This window comes from Lytechinus pictus, chromosome 10 (assembly GCF_037042905.1).
Source record: "Lytechinus pictus isolate F3 Inbred chromosome 10, Lp3.0, whole genome shotgun sequence".
Taxonomy (NCBI): domain Eukaryota; kingdom Metazoa; phylum Echinodermata; class Echinoidea; order Temnopleuroida; family Toxopneustidae; genus Lytechinus; species Lytechinus pictus.
The window spans coordinates 16,927-37,560 of NC_087254.1; the positions used below are offsets into that span (position 1 = coordinate 16,927).

The 20,634-nt window shown below is 33.6% G+C and overlaps 1 protein-coding gene across 7 annotated transcripts in view; it reads left to right on the top strand.

The window, feature by feature from the left end:
* Window positions 1–2,853: 2,853 nt before the first annotated feature.
* LOC135155595 (uncharacterized) overlaps window positions 2,854–20,634 on the top strand; it is a 34,137-nt gene continuing 16,356 nt past the window's right edge. For 2 of the 7 annotated variants that reach the window (XR_010294714.1, XM_064105086.1), the window contains exons 1-5: window positions 2,854–3,014; window positions 8,780–8,833; window positions 12,515–12,568; window positions 18,911–19,021; window positions 19,552–19,656. Coding sequence is in view for 4 of the 7 variants with exons in the window: in XM_064105086.1 (XP_063961156.1) it covers window positions 18,934–19,021; window positions 19,552–19,656 (193 nt within the window). In the remaining 3 variants the exon portion in view is untranslated. Of the gene's footprint in view, window positions 3,015–8,779; window positions 8,834–12,514; window positions 12,569–14,201; window positions 14,237–18,910; window positions 19,022–19,551; window positions 19,657–20,634 lie in introns of all 7 variants that reach the window. The other 5 variants (XM_064105087.1, XR_010294715.1, XR_010294716.1 and 2 more) reach the window with 5 other exon arrangements.

Sequence of the window (20,634 nt, forward strand, 5' to 3'; positions counted from 1 at the left end):
CAGAATCTCAAATCCAATCTTGCAAGTGAATTACGGGCATGATCCCGACATCTGATCGGAAAATGAAGGAAACGCAACCGAAAGCTTAGAATCTCAGCTACAACATACTAAAAGCTCAGGGATAACTAGCTACAAAAATTGGAGATATGGCTTACGAAATAGAAGAATGTAGAATCTAGTTTTGAGAAAAAGTCATGTCCCATAGAGATTACACGCAAAATGAGTAAAAATGACATGCCATTATTATTTGCAATTTTTGAGGATGATCTGTTTATCAAAATGAAAAATAAAGGCAATAACTCAGAAAGAGTAAGAACTAAGCTACAACATATCGAAAATTGGGTGAAAATAGACCGATATTCACGGAGTTAGAGCAAGATTTGCATAATTATAATGACGTCATAATAGGCAAAATGGATTTTTTGACTTCCGACGCCATTTTGATGACGTCATAATATAATTGAGGGTCAAATGAGACATGAAATTATATCTCTAGTTCATACTCTATCAAAATATGAAAAAAAAATTGGGGGTCCCCACGCGTTCTGAAGAGCTACAGCGGATTTTCTATAGGCATGTTTTTGCCCATATATGGCCTATAGTGAGAGCTCGCGCGCACACGTGCTGCAAACTTTAACGGGTGTTAATTTCCTTATTAATGGTCGTAGAAGGTTGATCAAGGTATCAAATTGCTCAAAAGTATATGATCAATGCAATGAAATAAAAAAAAACGGTGTTTCTGAGTTGCATTCAAGGCGTTACGCGCGGAAACGCGCGCGCATACGTTTGCGCGCGCAATTTTTTGAAATGCTTAAAATGACCTAAAACGTACTCTGTTTTGGTCAAAAAGTGATTTTTAGCATTTTAAAATTTTGACGCGCGCGTACGCGCGCGTCGTGACCTTCAGGTGACCTTTGATGACATGACCTGATGACCCTTGATCTGAAGTTTATGTCATGTGAATTTGATTTATTTTTGATAATTGATAATGGAGATATGATTGATAATGTGATTTTACAAAATGGCGTCTAGATGACGTCATGATGACGTCATGACATTAAGATTCTTGCAGAATTGAGGTCTTATTGATGTTGATATGTGGTGATATTTTGATGATTATTGAATATGAACTTTCTGAGATTTGCTGTCCACAAGAAATGGAGGAAATAAAAATAAGAAATAAATAAAAACTAGAAATTTAATTCGTCGTAAGGACGAATTAGGTGGTCTGTCAGTCATTTGTTGACCAAGAATACATATGAAATCGAAATTCTTATGATTCTGATCATGATCATCTTGAAGGAACATTGGAAGGAGTAATGATGTCACTACTAAAATGAATTGCTTGATCATAATGATTATTATTAATTGCTCAATCATGATGATTATTGTGATAAAGATATGATACTGATAATAACACAGGATAATAATAATGAAGTGTTTAATGACAGAAATGAAAGGAAATCTATCAGTTAAATGAGAAGATGCAATGCAAAAGTAATACGAATTGAAGAAATGATGTAATAAAATACATGTAGCAATAAAAATTACCTAATGCACTGCAGTACTGAAAAATTAACACTATGAACATCGTCAATACAATCAGAGATTTGCATCACGACTATGGTGATGTTGATGAACAGATGAAATGTGCGAGAAATGAAGTGATCAAATGAAGCAGTGTAGACAAAATTAGCAATAGAATTGATCATGATCTTCATCATGATCCTTAAGATGAAGATTTAGCATAGATAACAGATAAAAAAGAATTAGAAAAGATCATTAAATATGTACCAGAGATTAGCAACATAACAATCGTCATTATCACCATCAGCGTCATCAACAAGATCATCATGATCACTTTCATAACATATTTCATTAAAAAGGAGCATGAATTCTTATGACCATGATCATCTTAAAGCAACATTGGAAGGAGTAATGATGTCACTACAGTGAAATAAATTGCTTGGTTATAATGATTAATATGATGGTGATATGATAGTGATAATGATAATCATGATAAAATAATGATGTGTTAAATGAAATAATGAAATGAAATCGTGAAAAACAGAAATGAAAGGAAATTTGTTTGTCAAATGATACAATGAAAACCAGTAACGAAAATTGAAGGAATGATGTAACATTTCAACTATAGAAATTTACTATCAAAATTAAGTAGAAATTCTATTAAATTCACTTTTATATCAATACAATATTCAATTGGTTCCATTTCATTAATTTAATAAGATATGTTGGATTAATCAAAATTCTTATTTGAATGCAAGTGGAATCGTTTCTGTTGAAATTGTTGTGGGTATTTATTCGCAATAAAAGGAAAAAATGAAAGGATAAAATTATTAAATCAAAAAAGAAAAGAAAAGAAAGGCAGGGGAAGTTGAGAGTTAATACGATGATGGTCGAAATGATGTCAAAAATAAGAAAGAGAAAGCATTGTCTTATAACGTTTCTCTCCTATATTTCCTTTCATTCCTTCTTTTTTTTTGGGGGGGGGGGGCTGGGGATTCGTTCTTTTTTATCACTAAAGTGTACTTGATATTTCATGCGAGGTGGTTCCCCATTGCTGTTGGTAAATTGTAATGATGATCATGCTAATGACGATGATAACAGTTATTTAATATTATATTGTAATCCTCTTTCCCCCTTTTCCTTTCTTTCTCTTTTTTTCCAAAAAAGCTAGACAGTCATTTCACAAAGAACAATTAACATGGGATAATATTTTTGTTCCTGAAAGAGCGAAGAACAATTTCCCTGCGATAAGTAGTATAGCGCCATCTTGAGACGTGATCATCACAACTGGGCGTTGTGGCGTGCGCCTGTACTGTAATCCAAGCTGCATTTCAAAGTTTCAAATTGATGCAGCTAGCAGCGCAGGGGTTCGAAGTTCGGCACACGTATATGGTTGACGCTCCCACATCGCTGCGAAGCACATCGATGAGAAGTACATTGGCTATAGGCCGATATTTCATTGAAATCTTCAAAATATGAAAAATCTGGTAAGTCCCTTGTTATTATTACATATCATTTTAGATATACAAATCCTCTTTTGATGTTCTGCGGAGTTAAATTTTGAATGCCAGTGTCGGGTGAGGTACCTCACCCCGCCTCACCCGCTTTCCTATAGCAGTGCTTAAGGCCTTCACTACAGCGGTGCGTATTGGAGACTTCGGTCTATGTAGGGACTCGGGAGGGATTCCGTGAGGCCAGACGAAGTCTCAGCGGAACATATCCGGTATTTTATAGATGGCAAATATAGCGATCTTCAACGCTTATATATAAGCGTCGAAATTTGTAGCCATCTCCTTGTATTAGTCTATAATATACGACGTGTCAAATTGTAGCGAACTAGTTCGCTATTTCCAGATCTCCTCTATATATATATATATACGAGGGGGAATTGTAGCGAACTAGTTCGCTATTTTCCAGATCTCCTCTATATACAAACGACGGGAAATTGTAGCGAACTAGTTCGCTATTTTTCGGATCTCCTCGATATATACACGAGGGGGAATTGTAGCGAACTAGTTCGCTATTTTCCAGATCTCCTCTAGATACATACTACGGGATTTGTAGCGAACTAGTTCGCTATTTTTCGGATTTCCTCTATATATATATATACGACGGGAAATTGTAGCGAACTAGTTCGCTATTTTCCAGTAGATGGCAAATATAGCGATCTTCAACGCTTATATATAAGCGTCGAAATTTGTAGCCATCTCCTTGTATTAGTCTATAATATACGACGTGTCAAATTGTAGCGAACTAGTTCGCTATTTCCAGATCTCCTCTATATATATATATATACGAGGGGGAATTGTAGCGAACTAGTTCGCTATTTTCCAGATCTCCTCTATATACAAACGACGGGAAATTGTAGCGAACTAGTTCGCTATTTTTCGGATCTCCTCGATATATACACGAGGGGGAATTGTAGCGAACTAGTTCGCTATTTTCCAGATCTCCTCTAGATACATACTACGGGATTTGTAGCGAACTAGTTCGCTATTTTTCGGATTTCCTCTATATATATATATACGACGGGAAATTGTAGCGAACTAGTTCGCTATTTTCCAGATCTCCTCTATATATATATACGACGGGAAATTGTAGCGAACTAGTTCGCTATTTTTCGGATCTCTTCTTTTGTAGCGAACTAGTTCGCTATTTTTCGGATCTCCTCTATATACGACGGAAAATTGTAGCGAACTAGTTCGCTATTTTTCGGATCTCCTCGATATATACACGAGGGGGAATTGTAGCGAACTAGTTCGCTATTTTCCAGATCTCCTCTAGATACATACTACGGGATTTGTTCGCTATTTTTCAAATTTCCTCTATATATATATATACGACGGGAAATTGTAGCGAACTAGTTCGCTATTTCCAGATATCCTCTATATATATATACGAGGGGGAATTGTAGCGAACTAGTTCGCTATTTTCTAGATCTCCTCTATATACAAACGACGGGAAATTGTAGCGAACTAGTTCGCTATTTTTCGGATCTCCTCGATATATACACGAGGGGGAATTGTAGCGAACTAGTTCGCTATTTTCCAGATCTCCTCTAGATACATACTACGGGATTTGTAGCGAACTAGTTCGCTATTTTTCGGATTTCCTCTATATATATATATACGACGGGAAATTGTAGCGAACTAGTTCGCTATTTTCCAGATCTCCTCTATATATATATACGACGGGAAATTGTAGCGAACTAGTTCGCTATTTTTCGGATCTTCTTTATAAAATTTTATACACGAGGAGGAATTGTAGTGAACTAGTTCGCTATTTTTCTAATCTTTATATATACAAGAGACGGAATTGTAGCGAACTAGTTCGCTACAATTCCCCCTCGTGTATATAATTTTATAGAGGAGATCCGAAAAGTAGCGAACTAGTTCGCTATTTTTCTGATCTTTATATATACAAGAGACGGAATTGTAGCGAACGAGTTCGCTACAATTCCCCCTCGTGTATATAATTTTATAGAGGAGATCCGAAAAGTAGCGAACTAGTTCGCTACAAAGCCCGTCGTATGGATATAGAGGAGATCTGGAAAATAGCGAACTAGTCTGCTACAATTTGACAATATGGCATCAATATATACAGCCCAAACCTGCAGATTTTCACTTTGAAGCCTTCACAATAATGTAAGCTTTGGAAAAAATGACAACTAGTTCGCTACAATTTCCCCCTCGTGTATATGAAGAGATCAGAAAAATTGCCATCTAGTTCGCTACAGTTTGCCATGTTTATATTTTAGAGAGGAGATGAGAAATGGCGAACAAGTTTGCAACAATTTCCTGTCGTATACATGTAGAGGAGATCCGAAAAATAGCGAACTACATGTAGTTTGCTACAATTCCCCCCTGGTGTATATATAGAGGAGATCCAAAAAAATAGCGAACTAGTTCGCTACAATGCCCCCTCATATATAGTTCGCTACAAATCCCGTCGTATGTATATAGAGGAGATCTGGAAAAATAAAAAAATAGCGAACTAGTTCGCTACAATTCCCCCTCGTGTACATATCGAGGAGATCCGAAAAATAGCGAACTAGTTCGCTACAAATCCCGTAGTATGTATAGGCCTATAGAGGAGATCTGGAAAATAGCGAACTAGTTCGCTACAATTCCCCTCGTGTATATATCGAGGAGATCCGAAAAATAGCGAACTAGTTCGCTACAATTTCCCGTCGTTTGTATATAGAGGAGATCTGGAAAATAGCGAACTAGTTCGCTACAATTCCCCCTCGTATATATATATATATATAGAGGAGATCTGGAAATAGCGAACTAGTTCGCTACAATTTGACACGTCGTATATTATAGACTAATACAAGGAGATGGCTACAAATTTCGACGCTTATATATAAGCGTTGAAGATCGCTATATTTGCCATCTTATTATATCCCAACATATCGTGACCAAAATAGACAGATTTTTCGGTCTAATTTTTGCAAGCCTAGGCCCTATAAAAGGCTATGTTATTTGCTGTATTTGCAAGGCCCCCTAGAATTGAAAACTCATTGCCAAACACAAAAAATATTTTCAAAATTAAAGATTTGAGTAGGGCCCTACTCTCTCTGGTGATAGTCTCTAAATGGAAGACGGATCATTCATCTGTTTTAATATTTTTTGTTACGGTACAGTAGATTCTATGCCTAGACTAGAGTCTAGACTCCTAATCATATTTTAATTTAAGAATTATTTTTACTATTTGTTCTTGTGTGCTGTCATCATCGGCCTAGTTTTACTAGTTTTGTTATAATAATAATATTTTAAGACCTTTTTTTACAATTTGTGTTGTGTACTGCTAAGTTTCACTTCACAGCAGGTCTTATTTACATGCTATTTAGTCTGTTTCTGTCTGGGGCATGTAAACAAACAACTATTCTACTAGTATTTTGTAATAAATCTAGAGGTACTCTACACATTTATCCAAAAGAAAATAGAGGGGTTAAAACATTGTACTAATGACAGAACAGCTCTTGCGTGGGTGGATCTAGCTTTAAGAGCGTCGTGATGAGAAAATTTGTATATCATTTTTGATATGGTCTTCATGACACTTTAAAGTCTTGGTTAAAATTTCTTGCGGGCTCATGTAAAGAAACGGCTATTCTAACATTTTATAAAAAATCTACACATTTTACAAAAAACTAGAGGGGTTAAAATATTTTACTTAACTTCCGAACACTTTTTGCGTGGGTGGATCACATTTTTCATTCGGTGAAAAGATGAAAAATAAGTAACAATTCTTATTCAGTGCTATGGTTTTCGCTTCAATATCCACGTGTCACCATGTTTTCATGTGTTAATTCTTGCCGTCGCAATACTGCCATTTGCACAACAAAGAAAGCCAATCTCGCCCATCACATGCACTAGTCTCGATCTTCGCGTACACGTGCAGAATATTTCGTTAGGAAAAACGTAATGGTTACACGTGGGGTTTTCTAAGCAAATATTTTGCACACCTTCAGATCAAGACTAGTGCGTGTGATCGGGTAAGATCGGCTTTCTTTGTTGTGCAAATTGCAGTATTTTACAGCACAAATTAACACATGAAAACATTTGTAGATTTTTTACAAAATGTAAGAATAGTTGTTTGATTCATGACCCGGGCAGGAAATTTTAACCAAAGTGTTAAAGGGTCTTGATCATCATTTCAAGAATCATATAAAAAATTTCATCATCACGATGCTTTTAAATGCTAGGGTGGATCGCATTATTCATTCGGTAAAAAGATGAAAAGAAAGCAACAATTCTTACCCAGCGCTGTGATTTTCACTTCGATACCCACATATCGCCATGACTTCATGTGTTAATTTGTGATGTCACAATACTGCCTTTTGCACAACAAAGAAAGCCGATCTCACACGATCGCACGTACTAGTCTTGATCTTCGCGTGTGCAGAATATTTGTTCTGAAAAACCCAATGTCGAGTTTTCCAAGCAAATATTTTGCACACCTTCGATGATACTTATCTGGGCGACAAAGAGCTGATTAGTTTTTGTTCCCAAGGTAGAAGGTCAAAGGTCATAGAATTCAATAAAGTACATAAGAAATAGATCATTTTCGCGATAAATCAATAATTCTTTGATGGATCAATTGCAAACTTGGCTCATTTGGCACATACAAGTGGTGATGAACTGATTAGTTTTGGGGGTCTCAAGGTTAAAGGTCAAGGTCATAAGAAAGAGACCGCTCTTGCGTTAACTAAAAAAAATTGATTGATCAACTTCAAACTTGGCTCATGTGTACATATGCAAGTGATGATTAGCTGATGATTTTTTTTATTTCAAGGTTAAAGGTCGAGATCATACAATTAGAAAGAATACATCAAAAATAGACCGTTCTTGCAATAACTTTAAAACCCTTTGACAGATTAATTTCAAACTTGGTTCATATTAGCATATACAAATGACAATGATCTTAAGATTTTTGGTCTCATGGTAACATGGTTCGATCAACTTTACATGTTTGATTTTTGGGGAAATAGTTATTTGACAAGACTTCATAGTCACAAGATCAAAGGTTTAGTATTTTTTTAAACTTTATTTGAACAGAAACTAGGATATATTTCTGGTCTTGCACTGGCGGAGGCATGCATTTCGACCGCACACGGTTGAAGATTCGTCAATTTTTTGTTTACCATAACTTGGAAACTATTTTACTCATATTTGAAACTTGAATCATGGACTCGTTACCAAATGACAATGATCTGATTCATTTTGAGGGTAAAAAGTTAGGGTTACAAATTCAATACATAATATGAGAAATAGATTGTTTTGCAATAACCTGAAAATCATTCCAAGGATCAATTTGGAAGTTTGATTACATGTGCCCAGGGATATGACATTTTTAAAATTAGTTTTCAGTTCATTGGGTCAAAGATCATGATTATGAATTCAATATAATACATAATAAATAGATTGTTTTTATAATATTACATTTACTTTTTCATGCATCTAATTGAAAGTTAATTCAAAATTGATAAGAGGGTGACAATGACTTGAAGGTTACATGTTTGAAAAAATTGCTTTATCAATAATAAAACATTATTGGAACACTCGAAAACAAGAAGCTTGGGAAATTTATGTTTCTTTCTATTTTCTCTACAGCTACCCGTAAACAGACAAGAACAGGTGCAAGCTCTATGTAAAAAAAAATAATTAAAAAAAAAAGAAGAGCAGTGGGTTTGAGTATGTATGTGTTATAAAAGCATTTATTTTTCTCTCATTTTTTTTCCCCATTATAGACTACCTAAGTTACGGCATAGACTGTTCGTTCCTGTATTTTGCTGGACATTAGAGTAAGTATGCATGTACAGTCAAAATTCATAAAAAGATCTGATATAATAATATTCCTGATAAAAGAAGATAATATTTTGGTCTTGGCTCTTTATATTCTTTTGTTTTTTAACCCTGATATAACAAGACTTGTGCTATTATTTCTCTTTCTCCCCCTGTTTTTCTTTAATCTCTCTATCTCGTTTCTCTCTTGGTTAAAATGTATACATGTAGATAGCCTATCGAACCAACTTTGAAATAATAGTTTAAATAAAAGAGATTAATTCATACATGAACAAGCAATACACTCTTCTGAAAATGGTATGAATTTGTATTTAATATTGTGAGTGGCAAGTCACGACTTGAAAAGCATTCTACTGATCAATTTTCGAAAGTTTGATCATATGTGATAAGGGAGTGTCAATTATGTAATTACAGTGGAAATTTGGTATAATGAGGTCCTTGGGTACATCAAAATTTCCTTGTTGTAGCGGGAATGTCATTATATCAGGATTAAAAAAAACAACAGAGTAATAAGAGTTGAGACCAAAATATTACCTTGTTATATCAGGAATATTATTTTATCAGATCTCTTTCTAACAAGTTTCTACTGAACTTTTGGGAGTGATGGGTCAAAGGTTCAAAGTAAAAAAATCTATAAAATGCATAAGAATGGACTTTTTATGCTTTCACCCATTAAAAGTGGATGCTGGAAGCATTATGTATTTGGGTTGTCCGTCCGTCCATCTCTCCCATTTTCACTCTCACGATAACTTAAAAATTGGTCAACTGATCAACTTCATACTTGGCTCGATATTTATCTTGGTGACAAAGAGCTGATTCGTTTTTGGTTCGCAAGGTAAAAGGTCAAAGGTCATAGAATTCATTAAAATACATAAGATATGGACAATTTTCACGATAAATCTGAATTCCTTTCAGAGATCAATTGCAAGCTTGGCTTGTGTGTGCACATACAAGTGATGATGAGCTGATTGGTTATAGGGATCTCAAGGTTAAATGGTCAAGATCATAGAATACATAAGACTGTTCTCACGATAACTCAAAAAAATCTGACGATCAACTTCAAATTTGGCTCATGTCTGCATATGGAAGTGATGATGAACTGATTATAATTTGTTTTCAAGGTCAAGGGTTGAGGTCATACAATTCAATAAAATACATTAAAAAATAGACCGTTCTTGAAATACATGTAACTCTCAAACCCTTTGACAGATTAACTTTATACTTGACTCGAGTATGCATATACCAGTGATGATGATCTGATTAGTTTTGGAGTCTCAAGTTCATAAGTCAAGGTCATAGAATTCAATTAAATACCTAAGAAATAGACCGTACTTGCAATAAGTACAATATCTTTTGATGGATCAACTTCAAACTTGGCTCATTTTAGCATATACAAATGACAATGATCTATTAAGATTTTGGGTTTCGAGGTAACACGATGCGATCAAGATTACATGTATGAATTTAGAGCAATAGTTATTTGACTAGATTTCATAGTTACATAGTTGATATTTTTTTTAATTATTATTTATTTCTTTAATTTTTTTTAAAATTATTTTTTATTTAATATATTATTTATTTTTATTTTTTTAATTGTTTTTTATTTTATTTATTTATGTTTTTTAATATTTTGTTATTTTATTTGTTTGTTTGTTTTCATTTTCATTTTTTTATGACCCAAGATATATTGCGATTGTTTATATGTGCATCTGTCGTATAGTTTGTATCAATGGTGTGTTATTATTGTTGTTTTATGTTGTATGTAATTATTTGTAATAACTTCTATATACATGTATTAAAATATAAATGAAAAAAAGAAGAAAAAAATTTTATAGTTACAAGATCAAAGGTTTATTTTTATTTTTTTTTATTGAAACAGAACTAGGATATACATGTATTTCTTGTCTCTCACTGCTGGACGCATGGATTTCGACCATGCAGGGTTGAAGAATCGTCTATTTTTTTTTTAACCATAACTTGAATACTATTTTACTCATATTTGAAACTTGGATTATGTGGGCTATTTCATGATAAATGAGACATATGAAAATACAGCTTTTATCATATCTGATTTATTTAATTATCAATGTAATACAAAGTAATTGAGTTTATGTGATGGGCATAATTATGTGGAAGCTACACAAGCTTTTTTGTAGAATTCAGTTTTTATTTCATATTAAAATTTTGCCAAAATGATCATGTTTAACACATTTTTTGAGTCTCATTTCTCTTAGTGTGTGTATTCTGAAAGAATTTTTAGAAAAATAGTGCAAGATAATTCTGTCTCTCTATCTAACTATATGTCTGTCTCTCTATCTATATGTCTGTCTCTCTATATCTATCTATATATGTCTATGTTTTATTAATATAACCACCTATAATTTATCTCTCCATCCATCACTCCATCCATCTAATATAATTATCTTTCTTGTATGTATCTGTTTGATTATGTAAATCTGTTTGTCTATCTATTTTTCAATCTAATATCTGTTTAAATATTTTTTTCCTGTTTATCTATCTATACGACAATTTAAGGCTTACCATGTGTTATTCTGTTCGTTATAAAAATTGTCCTTTCTAGAGCACTATTGCTTGGCTTCTTAATTTGCTTCAATTATTTAATAAGCACAATCAACTGGTGTGGTACAATACTGGCACACAAAAATTATCACTTATGAAATACTGTATATTTTATCAATTAAATGATAAAAATATAGCTTAATGTGGTACTTTATATACCTTTTCAATATTAATCTGGATTTGAAGCACCAAACATGTCTTTTGTTGATTAGATACTGTGTATTTAAGGCTTCTGATGTGTAAAACAATACTGTAAGACCTCCCCAACTCAATAAGAAGTATTATGACTCTTTTCTTTTTATCATATCAAAGTATCAAGTTTACTTACATGTAGTTAAGTGTTAAATGAACCTCTCCAGAAAGCAGATTTTACACTCCTAATTCAATCAGAAAATCATGAAGGTTGTTGACAATGTCACACTTTTAAATTTTCTAAATTAATGAGGTACTATCTAAGCTTTAAATTGAGAATAATTTCATACAATAAAAATGAGTTAGAATTTTGACCCTATTTTGGACTCGTTGTCTTCGTTTCTCTTGAAATAGCCCACATACTCATTGCAAAATGACAATGATCTGATTGATTTGGGGTAAAAAGTTATGTTTACAAATTCAATAGATAACATAAGAAATAGATTGTTTTTGCAAAAACTTGAAAATAATTTTAAGGATCAATTTGGAAATTTTATTACATATGCACTGGGATGTGACATTGATGAAATTAGTTTTCAGGGCCATTGGGTCAAAGATCATGATCATGAATTCAATATAATACATTATATATAGACTGGTTTTATAATAACATTTACTTTTTCATGCATCTAATTGAAAGTTAATTGAAAATTAATTAGAGGGTGACAATGACCTGAAGGTTACATGTTGTGAAAAATACTTCATCAATAATAAAACATTATTGGAACACTACAAAAAATTTATGTTTCTTTTTATTTTCGATACAGCTACCCGTAAACAAACAAGAACGGGTGCTAGCTCTGTGTAAAGAAAAATAATAATTGTTTTAAAAAAAGGAGAGCAGTGGGTTTGAGTATGTATGTGTTATAAAAGAATTTATTTTTCTCTCATTTTTTTTCCCAATGTAGATTACCAAAGTTACAGCATAGCTTGTTCGTTCCTGTATTTTGCTTGAAGTTAGAGTAAGTATGCATGTACAGTTGAAACTCATAAAAAGATCTGATATAACAATATTCCTGATAAAACAAGGTAATATTTCGGTCTCGGCTCTTTATATTCTTTTGTTTTTTAACCCTGATATAACAAGATTTGTGCTATGTTTTTTCTTTCTCCCCGTTTGTCTTTATCTCTGTATCTCGTTTCTTTCTTGGCTAAAATGTATACACGTAGATAGCCTATCGAACCAGCTTTGAAATAATAGTTTAAATAAAAAAGATTAATTCATAATGAACAAGCAATACACTCTTCTGAAAATGGTATGAATTTGCATTTCATATTGTGAGTGGCAAGTCACTACTTGAAAAACATTCTACTGATCAATTTTTGAAAGTTTGATCATATGTGATAAGGGAGTGACAATTATGTAATTACAGTGGAAATTCAGAATAACGAGGTCCTTGGGTACATCAAAATTTCTTTGTTATAGCAGGAATGTCATAATATGAGGGTTAAAAAAACAAGAGAATTTAAGAGCTTAGTCCAAAATATTACCTTGTTATATCAGGAGTATTATTTTATCAGATCTCTTTCTAACGAGTTTCTATTGTACTTATGGGGGTGATGGATCAAAGGTTCAAAGCAAAAAATCTATGACATGCATAAGAATGGACTCTTTAATGCCTCTATCCATTAAAAGTGGATGCTGGAAGTATTACGTATTCGGGTTGTCCGTCCGTCCATCTCTCCCATTTTCGTTCTCACGCTAACTTAAAAACCAGTCAACCAATCAACTTCATACTTGGCTCGATACTTCTCTGAACTGATTAGTTTTTGGTTTGCAAGGTAAAAGGTCAAATGTCATAAAATTCATTAAAATACATAAGTACTAGACCATTTTTGCGATAAGTCTGAATTCTTGTGCCGGATCATATGCAAACTTGGCTCGTGTGCACATACAAGTGACGATGAGCTGATTAGTTATGGGGATCTCAAGGTTAAAGGGTCAAGGTCATAGAATACATAAGAAAGAGACTGTTCTCGCTATAACTCGAAAAAATCTGACGATCAACTTCAAACTTTGCTCATGTGTGCATATGGAAGTAATGATGAACTGATTTTTTTTTTTTTCAAGGTCAAAGATCAAGGTCATACAATTCAATAAAAGACATAAAAAATAGATTGTTCTTGCAATAAGTATCAAACCCTTTGACAGATTAACTTTAAACTTGACTCACGTATGCATATACAAGTGACGATGATCTGATTAGATTTGGGGTCTCAAGGTCAAAAGTCAAGCTCATGGAATTCAATAAAATACCTAAGAAATAGACCGGTCTTGTTATAACTAAAATATCCTTTGATGGATCAACTTCTAACTTGGCTCATTTTAGCATATACAAATGACAATGATCTATTAAGATTTTTGGTCTCAAGGTCACATGATTCGATCAGGTTTACAATATACATGTTTGATTTTTGGAGTAATAATTATTTATTTATCGATTTCATAGTCAAAAGATCAAAGGTTTAGTATTTGTTTACTTTAATTGAAACAGAAGCTGAGATATATTTCTGGTCTCGCACTGGCGAAACATTGTTGCAACACTTGAAACAGGAAGGTGGGGAAATTCATGTTTCTTTCTCTTCTCTCTACAGCTTCCCGTAAACAAAGAAGAACAGGTGCAAGCCCGGTATTAAAAAAAAAAAATTTAAAAAAAAAAAAAAAAAAAAAAATTAAGAAAAGGAGAGCAGGTGAAACCCCTGGAAAAGGAGAACAGGTGAAACCCTTGAACAGGAGATTAGGTGAAACCCCTAAAAAAAAAAATTGTTCAAAAAAAAGGAGAGCAGGTGAAACCCCTGGAAAAAAAAAAAGATAAAAAATTTAAAAAAAGGAGAGCAGGTGAAACCCCTGAAAAAGGAGAACAGGTGAAACCCCTGAACAGGAGATCAGGTGAAACCCCTGGAAAAGGAGAACGGGTGAGACCCCTGAACAGGAGATCAAGTGAAACCCCTGAAACAAATCAGTCTATCACACAATTCAAGACAGTAGACCTTGCACCTTGCACCTTGCCCGAAAGCTTGGTTGAGTAAAAAAGAATTGTGGGTAGCAAACTAAAAAATTTTAAAAAGGAGAACAGGTGAAACCCCTGAACAGGAGATCAGGTGAAACCCCTGAAACAAATCCGTCTATCACACAATTCAAGACAGTAGACCTTGCACCTTGCACGAAAGCTTGGTTGAGTAAAAAAGAATTGTGGGTAGCAAACTAAAAAATTTTTAAAAGGAGAACAGGTGAAACCCCTGAACAGGAGATCAGGTGAAACCCCTGAAACAAATCAGTCTATCACACAATTCAAGACAGTAGACCTTGCACCTTGCACGAAAGCTTGGTTGAGTAAAAAAGAATTGTGGGTAGCAAACTAAAAAATTTTAAAAAGGAGAACAGGTGAAACCCCTGAACAGGAGATCAGGTGAAACCCCTGAAACAAATCAGTCTATCACACAATTCAAGACAGTAGACCTTGCACCTTGCACGAAAGCTTGGTTGAGTCAAAAAGAATTGTGGGTAGCAAACGGAAAAAATAAAAAAAAGGAGAACAGGTGAGACCCCTGAACAGGAGATCAGGTGAAACCCCTGAAACAAATCAGTCTATCACACAATTCAAGACAGTAGACCTTGCACCTTGCACCTTGCACGAAAGCTTGGTTGAGTAAAAAAGAATTGTGGGTAGCAAACTAAAAAATTTAAAAAAGGAGAACAGGTGAAACCCCTGAACAGGAGATCAGGTGAAACCCCTGAAACAAATCAGTCTATCACACAATTCAAGACAGTAGACCTTGCACCTTGCACGAAAGCTTGGTTGAGTCAAAAAGAATTGTGGGTAGCAAACGAAAAAAATAAAAAAAGGAGAACAGGTGAGACCCCTGAACAGGAGATCAGGTGAAACCCCTGAAACAAATCAGTCTATCACACAATTCAAGACAGTAGACCTTGCACCTTGCACGAAAGCTTGGTTGAGTCAAAAAGAATTGTGGGTAGCAAACGAAAAAAATAAAAAAAAGGAGAACAGGTGAGACCCCTGAACAGGCGCACAGGTGAAACCCACTGTAAAACCGGCGAAGAGGTGAAACCCCTCAACAAGCACACAGGTGAAACTCCTGTTAAGTTAGTAAAAAAAGGAGAACAGGTGAAACCCCTGAAACCAAGAAAGTCTACCCCACAATTCACGACAGTAGACCTTGCACCTTGCACGAAAGCTTGGTTGAGTCAAAGAGAATTGTGAGGACTGGTAGCAAAAAACTAGTTAACGAGATAAACGAGATAACGAGATTAACGAGATAACGAGATTAACAAGAATAACGATAAAAACAAATAAAATAACAAGAAAAACAAAAACAAAAAAAATTAAAAAAGAAAGCGGAGAACAGGTGAAACCCCTGAAAAGGAGATGAGGTGAAACCCCCCAAACAAAGCAAAAACAAAAACAAAACAGAAGAAAAAAGAGAAAATAAAGACGTGTACTTCATTATTTGACTGTAAAGTGTTTCTTTCTTATGAGTTTGAAAAATTACAAAGAGAGTGAATAAAATTGGAGTCAAGAGGACAAGTGGTGTTGAGTAATCTGAAAGAGTTTATTTTACTAAGGTTATTTTTCTTTTAGGATAGCAGAGTGAGGAATATATAATTAAGAGAATAACATTCAGAAGTTTAGAGACTCTCAAGAGAAAGAAGTGAGTAATAAATTATATATACTGAAAAAGGAGACGAGAATTTATATCCAATTAAGTCTAGAGATACAGCTGGGCTTGAATCGTTGAGGAAAGAGTATTTGATTATTTACAGAGTTTTTAGAGGGAAAAAAAGGTGAGGAGAATTGAAGTAATAGGAGTAAGTTGTAATTACAAGTTAGCTTGAGTGGTTGTGAAGAAAATATTGATTAAAAAGTGTTTAGATTGAAAGTAAAGATGTGAGCTTGATTAGGTAGAGTATTGTGAATAAAATTGAAGTCTAGGAAACAAGGTTGAGAAGTACTAGTGGACTTAATAATTTCAGAGGATATTTGATCAAATATATTTCTTATTTAAGGAAGAAATAAGGCTGGTTAATCAGAAAATAAGTGATCAAAATTGTGCTAAGAGACAAAAGGCTAGAGGTTTACAACTTTTGCAAACAAGAAAAAAAGTGGCCTTGATATATTATAAACACAGTTTGTAAATTGAGAATAATTGAAGCTTATGAGATCCAGATAAACAAGTAGGCTCGAGTAGTTCCAGAGAGGGTATTTTATCATTTGCAGAGTTTGATGAAAAGAAGCACACCTGATATAAAAGAATAAGGCTCAGAAGTTCATAGATTCATAAGAAAGAAGTGACTGATGAACTATACTGAAAAAAGGTAAGGAAAATTGAATAGAATAAAATCGAGAGATAAAACATAGTTTGAGTAATTAAAGTAAGAGTTTTTGGTTGTATACAGAGGATTGAAGAAAAAACAAACAAAAAAGGGTTAAAAAACAGTTTGAGTAATCAAAGTAAAAGAGTTTTTGGTTATATACAGAGGTTTGAAAAAAAAAGAAACAAAGGGTAAAAAACATAGTTTTAATAATTAAAGTAAAAGAGTTTACAGACATTTGAAGGAAAAAAAAGAAACAAAAAAGGGTAAATATTATTTGAGTAATTAAAGTAAAAGAGTTTTTGGTTATGTACAGAGGTTTGAAGAAATAACAAAAACAAAAAAGGGTAAAAAAACATAGTTTGAATAATTAAAGTAAAAGAGTTTTTGGTTATATACAAACGTTTGAAGAAAAAACACACAAAAAAGGTAGAAAATATTGTTTGAGTAATTAAAATAAAAGGGTTTTTGGTTATATACAGAGGTTTGAAAAAAAAAAAAAAAGGGTAAAAAACATAGTTTGAATAATTAAATAAAAGAGTTTTTGGTTATATACAGACATTTGAAGAAAAAAACAAAAAGGGTAGAAAATATTGTTTGGGTAATTAAAATAAAAGGGTTTTTGGTTATATACAGAAGTTTGAAGAAAAAACAAACAAAAAAGGGTAAAAACATAGTTTGAGTAATTAAAGTAAAAGAGTTTTTGGTTATATACAGAGGTTTGAAGAAAAAACAAACAAAAAAGGGTTTTAAAAAATTGATTAATAAGATAAAGTTAAATATCCAAGTGAGCTTGAGTAGTTCGAAGAAATATTTCATAAAAAAGTTTCTAGATTGCAAAAAAGGCTTGAACTTGATAAATTAGAAAAAGAAAATTCAAATCGAGATAACAAGACTGGGAAGTACTAGTGGCTTTCAAATTAGAAAGAGAATATTTGATAAGAGAATTTGTTTTTATCTAAAAAAGAATTGAGCTTGGTTTATTGATAAAAAGTGAGCGAAGTTGAAGGAAGAAAATAAAATTCAGAAGTTAACAGAGCTTGGAAAAGGGAAATTGACCTTGATAAATCACCTGTACATTAAAAAAAGGAAATATTGAAGAGAATAAGATCAAGATACACTGTTATAAAGAGGATATTTTATCATTTACAAATTTTTGGAGAAAGAGCTAAGCTTGATAAATCAAGTATCGAAAAGAGTAAGAAAAATTGAAGTAAAAGAAGAAGGCTTAAGTAAAACAAATTGGTTTAAGTGGCTGGAAAAAATTAAATCACAGATTTTCCATTTTTGTTAAAGCGAGCTTGATATATAACAAAAGTAGAAAAATTGAAGTAAGAGAACAAGGTACAAGAAATACAACAAGGCTTATATAATTTAATAGCCAAAACCCATAAATTCATCCAATAGGAAACCAACGTTTGTTGAGAAAAAAAAAATATTGGATAAGAGTATTTTGTGAAATACAAGGAGGCTTATATAATTTCATAGCCAAAACCCGTATATTCATCCAATATTCCAGTTGTAAACCAACGTTTGTTGAAAAAAAAAAAGTTATTGGATACGAGTATTTTACGTGTTGAAAACACATCAAGGCATTCATTTGGAATTAACTAGTTGAACTGTAAAATTATAATATTGAGCATTTTATGTCTATTGCAGAAGAGAAATTGAAAATGGCTGTCGATCATTTCAGCTCAGTTGTTCATGAAATTTTGAGCATACTCTCTAATTATACATCGATGATCAATACAGATGTTGATGAATGTTATCTGTGCATGGATAAGATCAATGAATATGAAACCTACGTAACGTGTGAATCTTGCAACAATGATTTCCATGTGACATGTAAGGAATACGTGAACAATAACAAATTTGCTGACCAGAGATTGATATGGATTTGTTCATGTTGTGGTTATAGCAACATTGGTGATCGCATATTTGACAGAGAGTGTATTCCATCTCATTATAACAGATATGAGCCTCTAATGGAAGCAGATGATGATGATGATGATGATGATGACAATAGCAATAAGAACATCAAAACCTTCAAGCAGACAAGGCAAGTTAAGGGAGCAAGGAAGAGGTATGTCAAAGAAAAAAAGAGCACAGTGCTTACAGATCAATGTAGCAGATATGAAAATGGTGTAACAGACAATCTGTCTCAAAACTTGCTCAGTGAAGAATTTGACAATAGCTGGGTGAAAGTAAAATGCAAGAGAGCAAAACTAATGGCAAGAAAAAGGGAAGAAAGGTTGCAATCAAATTCAGAACAAAGAAATGATCAGGGCAAAAGGCAGGAAAGATCAGTCAATGGTGTATTGTTGGAACCAGGTGTAACGTACATTGGCACAGCATTCAAGACATTTTATGGAAGTCGTAAGAGGAAAAACACAGTACAGAAAAAAGAGAATGATGAGAACCACAAAATGAAAAATGAAGAAAAACATGTTGGTGTCCAATCCTATACAGAAACTCTATTGAGCATTTATGCTTGCAGTGTGAAATCTCCGCTTTCCATGAAATTTTGTAATGATGCCAGTAAGGAATTTGAGAAAATGCAAAATCGATCCTATGCTAATGTAACTACTAAGTTGTCTCCATTGTCGAAACCAGATTCTGCTAAGCACTCCAACCGAAGAACGTGTAATATTCTGGGAAAGATGAAGGATTTGAGACGGTACAGAGTTCATGCAGGAGGCAAACAAAGGAACAAGAAAGGTCAGTTTATCAAAGTGAAAAAAAGGGTAGATGATGTCGATTGCACTTTTTCAAAATCGTCAAAGAAGGAAGTAAAAGAGTTGAACACAGATATGATCCACAATGAAGTGACAAATTCTTCAGAGAAAGAAAAAGTTTCTAATCAATCAAACAATTCTGATAAATCGATCACAGTAGGCAAAGATAAAGGAGAATCAAGAGGCAGTAATGACGGTCATCCTCCAAACATGCCATTAAATGAGAATGGAACAGGTGAAATTAGAAAACAAAGTATCGGTAGTGCAGAAAACATGAATGTCACCAATGGAGTAAGGCAAGTCGATTTGCAGGATGATATTGAAGAGAATGAGGAAAGCGGTAGCGACATTGACATTGATACACCTATCAAACGTAATCGTAGGAATTACATCGATTCAGATTCAGACACCAGCATTGAAACTGTTGCAGTTATACCTTGTAGTTCAATTAAAAGTGAAAAGTCATGTCAGGGTATTGGTACACAGCATGTACTTGATGAAACGTGTCACATTGAAATTGTTCCAGATGCAAGACTGAACGAAAATACAAGCAATGCAATTTTGAATACGGGAGATGAGTGTATTGATTACTCTCATGTGCAAATTTCCTTGGAATCTGATATCAAAGCAGACATTGTTGAAGAAGAAAATGAAGTTGAAATCTGTTCGAATGAATCAGGAGACGAAGTAGAGTTTGTATCAGATCTTGGAATGTGCGATAGACCAGACAAGTCTTTCAAATTTGTACCCCTCGAGATGAATGAGAAACAAGCGATTTGTAAAAAAATGAATATTAATTGTGCACAGAAGAGCTGGCATGAAAGTTTTAATAAAGACGAGAATATTGGGATTCCTTCGTGCATAAAAATTATAATTAGAGATGGCAACTGTTTCTTTCGTGCAATTTCGTATGGAATTTCTGGTACTGAACGTCATCATGCGATTCTGCGGAGACTTACCG